The sequence below is a fragment of the Delphinus delphis genome, chromosome 4 (genome assembly GCF_949987515.2).
Source record: "Delphinus delphis chromosome 4, mDelDel1.2, whole genome shotgun sequence".
Taxonomy (NCBI): domain Eukaryota; kingdom Metazoa; phylum Chordata; class Mammalia; order Artiodactyla; family Delphinidae; genus Delphinus; species Delphinus delphis.
The window spans coordinates 14288397-14305097 of NC_082686.1; the positions used below are offsets into that span (position 1 = coordinate 14288397).

Below are 16701 nucleotides of genomic sequence, written 5' to 3' on the forward strand. Positions count from 1 at the left end.
ATAAGAGAGTAGGACAGAAATGAGAAGAAATGGTAGCTATTCAGAACATTTTAAAGTACAGACTAATCCGATTTGTTGTGAATGAAGGTTAAGAGAAAGATAAAAATCAAACGAATATCAAGATTTTTGAGACTCGGTTACAGAAGTAATGGTTTATCTTAATAGAAATAAGATATAACAATGAGTTCAAATTTAACAAGCTGCATTTGAGATAGTGATGGTTAACATACATGGCAAGACAGAACTTCCCTGGTGGTCCAGTGGTTAAGACTTCACCTTCCAGTGCAGGAGGTGTGGGTTCCATCACTGGTTGAGGAGCTAAGATCCCACATGCCTCGGGGCCATAAAAACCAAAACATAAAACAGAAGCAATATTGTAACAAATTCAATAAAGACTTAAAAAAAAAGGTCCACATCAAAAGATATATATATATATAAAAAACTACATGGCAAGAGGTATAAGAGATATCTAGGAATTAGTTGACTTTCAAGACTTTCTTAGGAAAGTAGTTAAGATTTTGAATGCAAATTTTAAAATTATCTGCAACTTTGATAGTGGAAAACATGAAAGAAGATGCAATTGTCCTGGGAGGGAATATGGAGCTGAAAAAAAGAGAGAGCATGGTACTCCATCTTGCAAGATTCCTACATTTGAGGACTGGATAGGAGGACATGGGAATGGAGAACTTATGGTGAGGTGCATGGTGAGAGATCTGAGTGACACAGAATCAAATAAATAGTTTCACGAGAAGTTCAAAGGAAGAGAGAATTTCAAGAGAACGTAGAAAAATAGTCCTATGACACAGTTTAGGAAGGGCAGGTAAGGTTAAGAATGAGAAGAAAAGTACTGAGTTTGATCACTAGCAGGGCATTGGTGACCACTAACTCAGCATTTCAGCCGAGAGGAAGTGGCGGTGGCCAACAAAGAGTGAACAGGTAAGAAAAAGAAGAGACATCAAATATGAAGTTTATTTGTAGGGACTTCCCTGGTGGTCCAGTGGTTAAGACTCTGTGCTCCCAATGCAGGGGGCCCAGGTTCGATTCCTGGTCGGGGAACTAGATCTCGCGTGCCTGCCACAACTAAGAGCACACATGCCACGACTAAAGATTCCTGCACACGGCAGCAAAGATTCCACGTGCCGCAACTAAGACTTGGCACAGCCAAATAAATAAGAAAATATTAAAAAATAAAATAAAAAGAAAGTTTGTTTGTAGATGTCGGTAAGGGTCATGGAGGTGAAAAATGGGGATGGGACATGTAAGTAGTATGGAGGCAGGGGAAGGGGCTGCGTCAGGCAATCAGATTTCACCAACTTGTTCATTTTTTCTCTGTTCTCATGATATGTGTATTTAACGTTACACTTTTTATTTGTTACAAGTTGATGAGTTGTATTGTGATTGTTTTGAGTCAGTCTAGATTGTAAACTCAGCATTTGCATGAGCGCCTTGAATTATTATTGTTCTAGTGACTAGACCTGGTAATGTCAGTGGAATGTAAGCTCTCCGAAGTCAGGAATCTTCCCTATCTTGTTCAACACTCTATACCCAGCATGTTTGGCACATAATGGGTCAAAGGATGTTGACTGATTGACTGATTGATGTAGAAACCCTTTCTGACTCACTTGCTCTAATGTTTTACATGCATATCTACTTCCTTAATTGGATTCTAAGTATCTTAATGGCGAGAGGTGTCAGTTTTTAATTCTTTTGGTTTCCCACAGTTACTTTGAAGATATGTGATATTCTTAAATGGTTTCCAGAAGGGTGGGTGGCAATTAGATTAAATTAAAAGGTGAAAAATATCTGATAAACTGTATTATCAGACTATTTTTAAAGGCCTACTTTTTAGGCATCCAGTTAGCTCAGGTTGTCCTAGATGCTTAGTCATGGCACATACTCTAATTCAGTGTTTTGAGAATTAATGTCTAAAATTATGTGAAATAATTACTTTAAAAAGATAAAAGATTTCTGAAAATGAAGTATTTTATTAGATTTATAATATATAAATAAATCTCTCCCACCACCAACTCCTAGGAAATTCAACTAAATATTAATGATCATGACATTTCTGCCTGCAGTTTCATTAAGGTGATAGATTCATCCAAATATCATGGTTGGACATCACAACCATTAGTAAGGCACAAAGGTTAGAATACTGGGTGCAATACTTTCTCAGACCACTCCCTAAAAATGAATGCATCAGAACCATTATCAACTGACATTCTGGAAACTTCAGTCAGGTCCTTAGGGTTCCTTTTAGCATCTCTCCTTCATTCTTCCTATCCAAGTCACTTTATTCTCTTCCTCATACCTTTAACTTCTCTCCTTCATTCTTCCTATCCAAGCTACTTAATTCTCTTCTTCATGCTTTTCAAGATGGCTCTCAAATCCACGAAGGTTGCCATGATTCTTTCTGCAATGCCATTCACTATCTGTGCTCCACCCCTGTGTATCCAGCCAAAACTTTCTCCCCGTCTCATTCTTGACAAAGAATTTATACCAGATAGTGGGATTACAGAAATGGAGTTTACCATCTGAGCAGAGAATTCCCTGGATTTCCATCTTTAAGTTATGATCCCTTGTGATATCTCACCAGGTGGAGAAACTGGTCACCTTGCAACTGATACATGAGTGTCCAGGACCTATGGCTGAATGTGTGGGACTTACCAATCAATGTGCTGGCCCTTTTGTTGGGATTCTTCTGGTTTTGAATATTAGCAATCTGCAAATTCTCTATTATGAGGACATTGTAATACAATACCTTTGAGAAAGTAGTAAATATCTGTATCTTCTATAGTACAATAGATGGTGTTCACATGTAATGTATTAAAATACCATATAAACTGTAAAACACTATATGAAAATTAAGGAACATTAAAATTTGTTAAGAGTTTTACTTGAAATAATTCAAACTTGAATAGGTACTTGATTAATATGTTTTGATTACAAATATAAGCAGAGATATATGTGAGTTATTTTTTAATTGATTTAAATTTGCATCAACATACTTTCCTAATTGTTATTTATTCCTTTTAGAATAGCAACTCTGATTTTGTCCTAAATCATCTTTCCTTCTAAGGTTTTGTAATTTCAACTGAAAAAACATGTCTAGAAATCTAAGATTTCTTCTATGACCATCTAGTGACCCATGGTAGAACCATTGTTTAATAGGAATTTTGTTCCACTTACTGGGAGAGAGATAGTGCAGTGTTATATAAAATAATGGAAAATGTTCAAGATAAGGTTAAGTAGAAGGACATGGAATTAGCTGCTTCAGTAACTCCCATGTGGGTAATATCCTTAGCAAAAGTTTCTATATGTGAGTTTTGTATCATTAATGGGTCACAAAATCTATTTCTTGATGGTGACCAGTACTTCTTCTAGTGAGGAATAATAGAATAGGATAGGATGGGATGGGATGGGATGGGAAAAAATTTCAGAGTTATCTCACACATTTTTTTCTGAAAGTTTGGTTTTTAAGAGAGAGACACACACACACACACGCACACACACACACACACACACACACACACAGAGACACATACAGAGAGAGAGAGAGAAAGAAAGTAGGAGAAATAGGTTCTGAAGTAAAATGTGTTTCTCAGTATCGGTCAGGGTTACACATATTTGAAAGGCTCTGATATTACAAGAACTTTCCCTGTCTCCCATTGCCCTGCCTGCATAGTGAAGGCCACTGTGTCAGGGATGGTGTGGAAAATCTTCTAGTAGAAGAGCAGATACAGTTCTGGATACTGTTCTGGATACAGTTTTAAAGACTCATACATAGAAAGAGAAATAGTAAAATTCCTATGCAAAGTGTCCATTTTACTCTTCCAGCACTTGAAAACAATTTTCTTCTTGTGCTAGATGGAGTCTATTGTTTCTAATGCACTTAAATACACATGGGGATTTTCTTTCTTTCTGCTACAGTTTTTCTAACTGCCATGTAAGTTGTTTGAGGGTAAGAACTATGTTTCTTCATTTTGTAAACCCAAGGCCAGAACCGTGACTGCTACACTGTTGACATTCAGGGTTAAGTATCCACTGAAGAAATCTCCATGCTTTAGGACATATAAATTAAAACTAGTAAAAATAATACATCAAAGGACCTCACATTTGTGGCCACCTTCCATTAGATAACAAGTGTTTTTTTATATAATGTCTCTAATTCCTAGTCTAAATCTGCCAAATATAAGATTTTATTCAATTATAAAAATGAAGAAATTGAGGTTAGGAGGTAAGTCACCAAGAGTCACCAGTTTGTATGTCAGGAAAAAGTCACCCCTGATAACTAAGTTTAAAAGGAAAAAAAAAATTAAGTAGATTTCTCAAGAAGAAGATGTGGAAACTGAGATGGGTCATATTTCCACCATAACTGAGCTCAGAGGATATTCAGGATCTCAGTTTCTCAATAAAAACAGCCTCTCTCTATTACTTAGTGTTATTAGTTTCAGAAAACACTTAAAAAAAAGGAAAACACTTTTATTCTTAATAGAGCTCATTTTATATATAAATATAAAATGGTTGTATATATTAAATTGTTGTATATGCAACAGAATAAGAACCATAGACAAATAATGAATAGTTATGTGTACTCATTGAAATATAAGGCATCTTTGGGGGTTGAGCTGAAGAATCAACAAACTAAATAAATCCTAATTCCTCATAATAGAATTTGTACAAAAATGGCCTATTTCATAATTTTTAAGGGGCTAGAATGAATTTGCATTCACTTGACCACTGCTTCACAGAAGCCTGGTACTATGAACTTAAGCAATTTAGAATTTATCATTACAGACTTGCATTCCTCTGTTTCAAAAGGCAGCAAAAAATATTCCGTGCATGACATACAAAAGAGCAAATTAAAATGTTTCATAATTTTAATTTTCTTGTTGGTACTTTTTGTGTTCCTTCTATATTAATGTGAAATCTGATTACTTAAGTCGATCTCATAATAGTTGGAAATCTCTAATTTAGTTGTTATGAGAACGTGGTAGCCACATGTGTTTAATGAGACTGCATTGTGCAATATATAAGAAAGCCTGCTCTTTGCTTGGGTCTTCTGCATGAACACTCTTGTCTTTGTGTAGAGGTGTCAAAATTTACGTAAAATAGAGCCTCTCTTCAATTGCAGACAATTTTGTCCAATTCTCCACACTATTTCTTTCATGTCATCATTTCTCAATTTGTACTTCACTTGCTCAAAAAATATTCTTAGATACCCATCATGCATATGGCTATAATTTTTCAGAGTGTTTTTCAGCATTCATTTTACCTTTTACTGGCCTTTACAAAATAAATTTGAAGAAATGCAATTTGTTAATGGTATAGATTCTTAATAACAAAATGCTACATTTTTCAAGGTCTTTGAAAAAGTAATGCTCAATATTTCCTTGATGTCAAAAGCTTAGAAAATATTAATAAGGAAAATAGATACTTTATTATCTAGAAGACTGTGATGGTTCACCATCATCAGGATGTGCTCCTTTTAAATTAATTAATTAATTATTACTCCTTGCATTGGGTGATATGTTAAAAAGATAAAGTTTTAAAAGTAAAGCTGAGTTTATAATACATCACTAACTAGCTGTATGATCTTGGACAAATTGACTTCTTTGTACATTATTTAAAAACAAAACAAAAACAAACAGACAAACAAACAAAAAAACTGAACTCATTGTCTTGTTTTATGGATTATAAGAGTATATTGTTATAACATATATTATTAAAAATGGAAGCCCTCAAAATTTAGACTACTGCTTTTAAAAGTAACATAAAAGTGGATGAATTAATGACTGTAATTGTGATAACTAATTTTTATTTTTGTCTACAATGAAAATTTTTAAATGTTGTGATCTTTTTTTCAGCCAGCAATAAAAGCCTAACAATATAATTTGGTATTAATGGAGCGACATTGTTCAAAACGTCCTTACACACAAGCATGTTTGAAATTGTCATTAATAAGAAATATGTGCTGCTTCTGAGATGGAACATTCAGCTCCTTTGAGAGGATTGCTCTGTCTCCAAAATTTTCTACTGTTCATCAGGAAACATGACCTGTCTGCAACATAATAAGATACATGTCAGAAACATCAGGAAATAACAGAGATTTTTGTCAATCAAGACAACTTCTGAGGGACAGAAGATATCAAGGTAGTTTTCTACATTTAATAAATAATTTATAACTAAAGTGCTGTGCTCCCTTAAAAGAAGAGTGACTCAATTGTTAGCATTTTATTAAATGATACTCTGAAGGTAACAAATTATGAAGAAGATATAGTTCTTGTCTTGGGGCTTCCTTTCAGGCAAGTGGGCAAGAGTTGGAAAAAAAGGATATAACCCTCTAACTACAAAATATTTCTAATACCTTTCTGGCCAGAATGATTCCAAATGATAAAACATGAAAAAAAAAAGTGAATTGCAAATATATTGCAAAAAATCTATTGACTAAAATAATCAAATGAAAGTTCTCATTTAAAAATCTGCCCCCCAAAATGCACATTAAATTGAGATGACAGAATGAAATTCTAAAATTATTACTCAGAAATTTCTATTGATCTCCAGTTTCTTATATAATATAATCTAAATTTGTAACTATGATACCCATGGCCAAATAACCTTTCTACTTCAAGCTGAAGCTTCTTTTCCACACACAAAGGCAAGGGAGTATCCTCATAGATACTCTTTGCCTATTTCACTTGTCCTATTTCCTGTGACTTTAATCTGCCTGTTCAAATGTATTATCTTCTAAGTCCTACCTTGAGCTTTACTTTTTCTGGGAAATGTCTTCCAATCTTCATGTCTTGTCTTGTGAGATTAAATCAGTCTAACTAAAATTATAGTTAGTTTACAGTATTGTTGATAGCTGTGTGTCAGTTTCATTACATTATTACCTAAACTTGTATTCTCCAGGACCTAGCATAAACCCTGACATATAGCAGGAACAAATAACTGTTTGTTTAAATAAACTTGTTTTCTTGTATTTGAAATATTAATCTCTTTGAGTAGATGAAATATTTAGCATGAAATATTTGGTAGATACAACTGAAGAAGTTCATAGTAAAGTACCCATATGATGAATTGAATTGAAATGTTGAGATACTTAGAGAGTAAAACTTGTGATGTCAGCTTCAAAGCCTCAAATTGAAGAAATGTAGTTTATGATCAACTCCATCACTGCTGGCACATACTAAAAGAGTTGAAGTCTTTTTTGTGGAGTACACAGAATGAGTCAGATAAATTGAAGAAAGCTCTCAGAATGTCCAAGAGATATTGCAGCAGAGTCTATAAACCAGAAATTGGCCTCAATTGGTCTTGACTATTTGAAACAGAGTGAGAAGATAACTAAGTCTTACTATTACTTTTTGGTCTGGGATGATCAGAATAGGTGTGATCCCAACAGACAACTTAGACATTCTAGAGCTGAGAAGCTTGTCACAAACATACCATTTTCTTTTCTCTAATTGCATTTGAACAGATCATTATAATTGTGATAGTTGTAAACATAATCACAACTACTATATTTATGTGCAACAGTGGAATAATATTTGCCAAGTAAGTATTCAACATTATTTTAGATTTATGAAGTATAAATATATTTATTGGGTAGTCATTATTCATAACACCTCATTAATCCATGGAATAAAGTACTATTGCATTTTTACTGTTCTAGCCCTATCCCAAACATCTCATTCTCAGAATACCCATCTAAATCAGTGGTTCTAAACAAAGGACAATTTCACTTCCAGGGGACATTTGGTAATATCTGAAGACATACTTGTTTGTCACAACCGGGGTGAAGAGGGGATGGTAGTGGGAAGAGACCAGGGATGCTATTAAACATCATACAATGCACAGAACAGCCCTATCCTAACAAAATAGTATCCATCCTAAATGTTGATAGTGCCAAAAGTTATGGAAACTGTGAAGAGAATGAATACATGTATAAAGTACAGGAAACAAAGCAGGAAAGTAGAAAATGATAAAAGAAGGGCATGACAAACAATGGAGGCGTGAAAGAAGTTAATGAAGCAAATATGAGAAATATGATGACAGAAATAGCATAAGTTGAGCAAATAGATTAAAAATGATCTTGGAAATAAATTCTCTGAACATTGCCCTCTGCCCTAATAAGTCTCTTGTGCACAGCTGGGTCATAGTTGTGTTCTTAGCAGAACCACACTAAAGAGGCCAGAGGGCTCATTAGCAGAAAAGAAATAATTTTTGTGAACAAATATAGACATTTTATTGAGACTTAGTTATTCTAGTGAGTGATCATGAAATTGTGCTAGAAATCTCTCTTACAAATTAGACATAAGAATCTGAAAAATTGATTATTAAAAAGTATGAAAATAATTTTGTAAACTGAGAGGAAGAAAAATTGATTATTAAATCAATTGATTGATTATTAAATTGATTGATTATTAAAAAATTGATTATTAAAAAGTATGAAAAATTGATTATTAAAAAGTATGAAAATAATTTTGTAAACTGAGAGGAAGATTGCTTATAAGTAAAATTTTGATTTACTCTCACTTTCAGTCTTGTGCAGTAATTTAAACTATATTTTTTTATGAAACAGAAACTGTGAGCCCAGATTTTCTTGGAAACAGAGACTTTGACGGTTAATTTTATGTGTCAGTTTGGCTAGGCTATGGTGCCCAGTTGTTTGGTCAAATACTAGTCTTGCTCTTGTAAAGGCATTTTCCAGATGAATTTGTCATTTATAATCCATTGACTTTAAGGTGATTGCTCTCACTAATGTGGGCAGGCTCATTCAACCAATTAAGACCTTCAGAGAAGAAGACATTCTGCCCATCGAAAGCATGCTGCCAGACTCTGCTTGCATGAGTAGTGTAGCAAGTGTGTGTGTGTGTTTCCTTTAGGCTAAGAGGGTTGGCTCCACAACAAGTGGATCCTAGCAGAGGAAAGCTGGGTAGGTGCAGCACTGGTGGTGGGCAGGAACTGAGGGTGAGGACCTACAGAGAAGTTATGGAAGTGTGTGTGCTGTCAGGGTAACGGTTCAGTGCAGAGGGTCCCATGGAGTGGGGCGGGTGGTAAGACGGTGGTTTCTGGAAAACATACCACCAGAAAAGAGCTAGTATTCAGACATGAGTGATAAGTGAGGATATTCAACAGCAAAGACAGAACCATAGGGAACACTTATCACTGGCTAAGTGGAAAGACTTTTGATGTCCCTTTTGAACATCTCGGAATATCACCAGACAATCTGTTAACTAAGCAAAATGAAGTGTATTCAAACTTCCTGCAGAAAAGGGAACACCGTTGCATGGAGGCATTTGGCTGCGTCTCTATAGACAGACATTAGAAGTGAGATCTTGGGCTCAGATGGTTTCAAGGCACAGAATTGATCAGCACTGGGCAAATTTATTAGTTGATAGTTTAGAATTGATGGGCATGGCAAAGAGGGGGTACCAACACGAGTCTCTTGAAAAGTTAACTGTTGCTTAATTAGAGAGCTATTTTTCAGGTCTGCAGACTGTTGTATTCATACTACAGGAGTTTCCTGAAGCATACAGTGAAATGATTTATTGGTTTAGTCTCATCTTTTCCCAGGAAAAGTTTCCTGAATCAACTAGCTCATGCCGACACAGTTGGTCTAAAGCAGATTGAGACAGATGGTCTCAGCTGTCATTTCCTTTCCTCCCATCCTTTCTTTTTGGCTTGAAGAGGAGAAGCCAGGAGGAGCACATTAATGGAAGACAAGGGAGATCAAAGCAGGTAAATAAAATGATTGGGCCCCTCCAAGTCACAGGCGGCCTACGTAATCACATGACAGGCTTGAACTCAAGATAAAGGGAGGAGGCTTTAATATGGCTGTAAGACTGGTTCTTAATTTATACTGGAGTAAACTTAACTACTAATATGGAATAAAATGTTTCTTAATATCTTAATGTGATCATAGATCTGCACAAGGTATTATTCAGAAATTCAGGGAAGTTAGAGTATGCAGGTCAAGAGTGAAGTTCCATAGCAGGAGAAAAATGAAGCACTTTCCTAATGATGCACTACTGGGTCTAATCTGTTTAATACATCACTTGCATTTAAAATCAAAGATGGCCATCCAATAATTCTGAATTGTTTCTCACATTCAGTTGTAAGGTTTGACTTTCACTCAGTGAGTCCCATATAGGGTCTAATATAGGAATTAATTTTTTTGATTGATGAAAGTAAAATAAAGTATATTGAACTTAATTCATGGAAAAGTCTTTTTTTCAGTTATTATTATACTATTTGTCATTATTTCGGCTTATTTGAAATCAGAATAAATTTCATGAACATGGAAACTATGAAAATGTAGCTCTCAGAACTTCCCTGGTGGCACAGTGGTTAAGAATCTGCCCGCCAATGCAGGAGACATGGGTTCGAGCCCTGGTCCAGGAAGATCCCAAATGCTGTGGAGCAATTAAGCCCATGCACCACAACTACTGAGCCCACGTACCACAACTACTGAAGTCTGTGCACCTAGAGCCTGTGCTCTGCAGTAAGAGAAGCCACTGCAATGAGAAGCCTGTGCACCACAACGAAGAGCAGTCGCCGCTCGCTGCAACTAGAGAAAGCCCGCGGGCAGCAGCAAAGACCCAACACAGCCAAAAATAAATAAATTAAAAAAAAAATGTAGCTCTCATATCTCCCACTTCAGGGAGCATAACTGACTTACAGTCCCAGCTGCCAGTCTCTGAATCTACCCCCACGTTTATGCCAAGGTCATGCTGTGCCCTGTTCTTGGCCAGTGACTGAGCTTGGCAGGGATACTCAGGCAGGCCCATCTCTGTGACTTGCGGGTGACTTACCAAAACTTTCTTGGAACTGCCTGAAGAAGATTATTCTAATACAAACTTCCTTCCTTCCTTCCCTCTTTCCTTCACTGAGTTCAGACCTGCATTGTTGTCTGCTGGATCTACCAGAATTCTCCAGCTACCTCCCCATTTTCACTGACAGGTATTTTCCCCAATAAATATCTGTCATGTCAAATCCTAGAGAGCAGCTATTTCTCAAAGGACCACAACTAACACATTAGAACAGCAAGATTTATATTTTTATATGAACTGGTAATTTACACTTACTATTGTCAATAATGAGTTTTGTGTGATATTCTCACCATTCTTTGAAGTTTCTGTTCTTTGTGTTCCCTTTGAAACACGTTTTTATCACCATTTTGCACTTGCTACATGGCAGTGAGTTAAAATAGTGTGTGTGTGAATTCCGTGAAGGCAGGGAATTTATGTCTTCATTCAGCATAAATGCCTGGTCTAGCACCAGAACACAATAAATATTTTTCAACGAATGCCTACCTAAAAACAAAATTTTCTAAAGCAATTAGGTGAACAAATGCACCCATTGAGGAATATAAACCTGTTAAGACATAAGATATGCCATATATTTAGATTCTCTAAACTTCCTCTTTTCTACCCAGCAAAATATTAATGAAACATACGAAACAAAGAAAACAACAACAACAAGATGTTTAGCTAATGAAGACAGTTGAAGATACTGGATGCATTCACTAAATGTACCATATGGATAAAAAAATGGAATGCCATAATTCATGCTAGAGAAATAAGTTTATTTTAAATGCCATATCTATTTGAAGTACACTTAAGTGAAAGAGTCTCAGGAGGAAAATAAGAATCTTATTAAGATAGTAACAGAAATGATTCAGAACATTGGTATAGGAATGAAAATCCAAGATATATCTCACATGCCTGATTTAGAAAAGGTTACAGGCCAAGGTTACTTTGTTACTTCTGGGAGGACTGTGATAGCAAGTCCTAGTGTTGAAGATGGTCAGTAGTCAAAGATGTTGGAGAGGCTGAGTGTTAAAGTTTCATAAAGTGCAGATATAACCATGAGGTAACGGGAGACATTCAGTAAATTTATGCAAAAAAGCGAGAGCTAAAGGCTGGTTGGTAACAAGATGACTGGCAATTCCTGGAAGAAAAGTAAGCTGGGCAGCAGAAGCTGGATCCACACCCCAGAGACTGGAAGCCAGTATTTCCATAACCAAAAGATCCAAGGCCAGTATTTCCAAAACCTAGAGATCCAGTGTAATTTGTTTGGCAGGTACTGTGGAAGATGATATTTTTTTGGATGGAAGTAGGATTTCTGGTAGGATCTGGTCACAGCCCAGGGTGTCTGGAAGCTGGTGGGCTTAAAGAAGTTCTCATGACAACCACCGTGGAGAGAGGATCCCAGCTGGAAAGTGTTGGGGTGGGGGTAGATTATATTGATGGGGTAGAAAGAATCATAGGTGGAAACTGGGTACCCCAGGTAACCTCCGAGGGAGAGGGAGGAGAAGTTTCCGGAGCTGCAGTTGAAAGACATGTTGTCAGGAATTCTAAGTTCAACTGAGTTGCAGAGGGAAGTTTGTGAGTGTGAACATTACCTTCTATAGTGGACAGTTATATACTGTACTCTAGCAATGGGTGTAATAGCATGTGCCCATTTTAATAAGAACGCTTAATTAGGTTCTAGTCCAAATGAAATACATTAACCTTCAAAGACCTTTTTTTATGAATGTGGACTTTTAAATGAAAGAATTGCATTCGTTTTTTAAAGTAATTGTTCATGAAGCAAAAATGTTACTGTACTATAATTGTACCTATAAGATTGGTATTTTATTCATCCTATCCTTAAAGATATTGTATTGAATGGGTAACACAGTGAGAATTTTGTTGTGTTTAAGGCTCTAAAAAATACTTTGTATTCTGGAGGGGACATTTATTTAGTTCAAAGTTTAGCAACCAGATTGAGAAAAAGAAACCCTCAGTATCTGCTCCATCTCCCAAATTTTGTGTACCTTATAGAAGAAATAACCTACTTACAATCCTCAATTGGTACAAACATTAGATGAGTGTTTAAACACATTTACATTCTAGTTTTCTTATAGCACAGGTACCCAAGCTGCTCTTGTGTGCATGAGTTTTTGATTTAAAAGTAAGGGTTCAGTATTTGCAGGAGTGCTTTGAAGATTACATTATAAAAATACTTAAGTCAAGAAATTTTTGTTCTGAAGTTGATTTGCTTCTTGAAAGAACTCATCAATAAATTTAATTCTCAAAAAAATCTCTATCCCCATAAAGTTTAAGTAACTTTTGGTGGTGTTGATGTTACTGAGAAGTAAATGATAAGCAGTATACATTAAAAATGGGCTTTTATTCCCTTAGTTTTCACTCATAGAGTGGGATTTTTATTACAGAAGGTAAGTAAAATCAAGAAATTAGGAAAGTGTCTACCCCGGGTAAACTTCACCGAAAGATCAAGTTAGAAAAATTCATAGTTACAAATGATCTTTATAAATTGAACTGAGAGTGGAGGTTATCAAAATGTATGATAATGTAAAAAAGAGAATGAATCCTTTTGGGACCTCTGATGTGGTAAATATATCAAATGACATATATATATTCTGCCTAGAGGACTAGTATAAGTATTTTTCTAGACTCATAAAGTTCATCATCGCTAACTGTAAATAGAGTAGTGCCTGGTACAGGGGATGGCTTAAGATAACCTGTGGGTATAGGCAAATCTCTTAAGACATCTATCCTCAAAAATTGATGTATTGTCCAATGGAAATGAGCTGATACTCATTCTATGAAGACTTGAAATTACTAAGTGGAAGTTTTGAGGAAAGATTCACCTAAAAATCTAAAACAAGGTACTTTTGCAGGTAAGTGAGATTTCCATCTTGGGGGCACTTATTAGATATTCACCTAAAGAGGTATTGTAAATGGGATTCCAACATGGTAGAGTACTGAAGGTAATTGCAAAACTCCCTTCCAAACTGTAGATTTTATGAGTCTGAACATTTTGAGTAGACAAATTGGTCTTCAATCATGTTGCGTATACTAGGTAACATAATTCGTGCTCCATTACTGTAATAAACAATTCTTATTTATTAGGCTTCTTAATTATGAATAGAAAAAAAATTCTAGTAGATTCCAAACCTTCCTGTTTTATTTGTTAATAAATTATTGAACATCAAAACATCCATATAAATATTTAACTCAGCTAAATTGAATTTGCTTGCTTCAATGTCATCCACTCTTATATAAGCTATTTCTGTGGAAGAATATTCTATGAGATCAGATATTAAGTAATTTTGAACACCCTTTTCTCAACAAAATGGAGGTTTGTGTACCCAAGCACTTTTGTTCAAAAGTATAAGGGGAATGTTTTTCTATGAAATGAACAAATCAAACAGCACAGAAGCCACAGAAAGATAAACCTTCTTAATCTCTCCTCTTCTTCAAGGTTGTCAGTCTTCATTAGCCTACTACACAGAGGTGGAATACAAGTCATAGAACAATAACAACAAAAAAAAATGACGATTATTTTAGAAATTTTCTAATACTTGTCAGAAACACCTGAAAACAATTTAAGTCAAAGTGATATATGTCACTTTCTGAGGCAAAGGAAAAATCTGCTTAAGATGACTCCTTTGCTCCAAAAGTTCAAGGCAATTACCTTATAAACTTTCTATAGAACAGGGGCATTTTTCAGATTCTGGGGAATCCTTTTAGTGGTAAACATTGCCTCTGATTAGAGAGAGAAATACTAGGCATTTTTGCCACATTTCTAATGTTTGTTTTTTCCAGCATCTTAGATAAATAACCTCTAACATTCCAAACTAATATAAAGAAATTTATATTTAATACTTAACTCATTCTACAGTAAAGACACACACAGAAGACAGAAAAACTAAGACTGACTCATTAGTTTGCATACAATTTTAAGCAGGGACATCAGAAATAAGGGAATCTCTCAGTTAATATTTCACTAAAGCCATTAAAATCAAGATCAAATGTAAAAAAATAATCCTCATACATCTGCATGTTACCATTGCTGCTTCCTGATGGCACTGTCCATTAGGTAAACTTTCCACTTCCTGGTAACAGTCAATGTATGTTTTTGCTTTTGAAAAAATGACTTTGAGTAGATCAGTTAGCAACTTTGTTATCCAGATGGCAACGATTTTGAGACAGACTTTGAAAGGGGTATCAATTATTTTTAATTAAGCCCGCTTCCCTCAGCCCAGACACTACATCTAAAGTTTTCTGAGTGATCTGCTCAGTGACCTTTGGTAGAGAAGGATGACTAAGAGCTTTGAAAATTCAATACTATTACCTGATTCCAATTACCTGAATTCCAAGGCACAAACATGACTGCACTTTCCAGTTGTAAAAACACAAATACTACATATGTATAACTATGCTGATCTTTTCCAATTCATTTAAAAAGAGGAAGGTGACTTGTTTTTATAAACCATGTGGATGACACAGTCAATGATAAGATTATATAAATGCCCCTGTCGAAAAAGCGACATTCAAACTTAGAGTATTCCCATTGTAAGTTACATGTCCTGTCAACATGTCCTACTACCGCTGCTCTGGAAACTTCTCCCGCTCCCTTGGGGACCACCTGCGCTACTCAGGCTTCTCCTGTGGCTCTTCTTACCCCAGAGACCTGGTCTAAAGCACTGATCGCTGCTCTCCCAGCTCCTACCGTCTGCACTCCTCTCTCTACACTGGCTGTCAGGAGACTTGTTGTGATCCCATCAGGTGCCAGACATTCCATATTGTTTCCGGTCCCTGCCAGACGTCCTGCCGGAGGACCTCCATGTTCTTCATTCCCTGCCAGATGACTTACTCTGTGTCTCTGGGCCTCTGGGCTTTGGCTCCAAGTAACTTTCAATCTTTTGATTGTGGCATCCCATCTCTGGGCTTTGGATCCAGTGGTTTCCAATCAGCGGTTTGTGGTCCCAGTGCTTTCTCATCCCTAAGCTGTAGATCCAGCTTTTACCTTCTGACCTACCTCTCTTCTAGGAGCTGCCAGTCTCTTTCTTTCTAACCAACCTGTGGACCTGGCTTCTACTAATATTATGCGTGAACACAATATCTACTACATCTAGAAATTTAATGCAATACCTGCTATATCAATATCTATACTATTTATTGACCTTTTGTCCTACATTTAGCTTATAAATTTGACTTCTACTGTTACCTACTATGGCTTAGGGATAATTTGAATACCACTAATTGGTATTACTAGTAGAAAAAAATGTTGTAAGTTTAAATAAAAATATGGTAGGGCTTCCCTGGTGGCGCAGTTGTTGAGAGTCTGCCTGCCAATGCAGGGGACACAGGTTCATGCCCCGGTCCAGGAAGATCCCACATCCCGCAGAGCGGCTGGGCCTGTGAGCCATGGCTGATGAGCCTGCGCGTCCAGAGCCTGTGTTCCACAACGGGAGAGGCCACAACAGTGAGAGGACCGTATACCGAAAAAAAAAAAATGTGGTATATGACATCCGCATATTGGCTTTAACATTATTTGTTTACTTTTTGTCTTCAAAACTACTTCTAAATATCTGGTTGAATATTTCTGTATCTTGTATTCATCATTTAAAAAATCTTTACTTTAAAATGTAAAATTGCCCAGTGTCCTTTAGGTTTGGAAGAAATTATTTCATCTTTTATGTTTACTCCATCTGTTAATACCTTCATATGATAAAACCTGAAAATGCATTTTTAAGACTACAAACAAATAACTGTGACCTTTGGTTTTGTCGTGGGTTAGAAATGAATATTTTTATATAAAATAGTTACAAATTGTAAGGAATATTAAATTGACTACATCATATAATTCTGGAAGGAAAGTTAATCATAAATACATTCTAAAATATTT

The 16701-nt window shown here is 35.8% G+C and overlaps 2 protein-coding genes and 1 non-coding gene across 3 annotated transcripts; 2 read left to right on the forward strand and 1 right to left on the reverse strand.

The window, feature by feature from the left end:
- The first annotated feature begins 983 nt into the window (after positions 1-983).
- TRNAG-CCC (transfer RNA glycine (anticodon CCC)) lies at positions 984-1056 on the forward strand. The gene has a single exon. It is a non-coding gene; the product is annotated as a tRNA-Gly (tRNA).
- Positions 1057-11897: 10841 nt separating this feature from the next.
- Positions 11898-12345, reverse strand: KRTAP15-1 (keratin associated protein 15-1). The gene is given in 2 exon segments (XM_060010092.1): positions 11898-12107; positions 12109-12345. Coding segments are annotated over 2 exon segments (447 nt in total).
- Positions 12346-15387: 3042 nt separating this feature from the next.
- Positions 15388-15894, forward strand: LOC132423985 (keratin-associated protein 14-like). Its single transcript, XM_060009825.1, is given in 1 exon segment — positions 15388-15894. A coding segment is annotated over 1 exon segment (507 nt).
- The last annotated feature ends 807 nt before the right edge of the window (positions 15895-16701 follow it).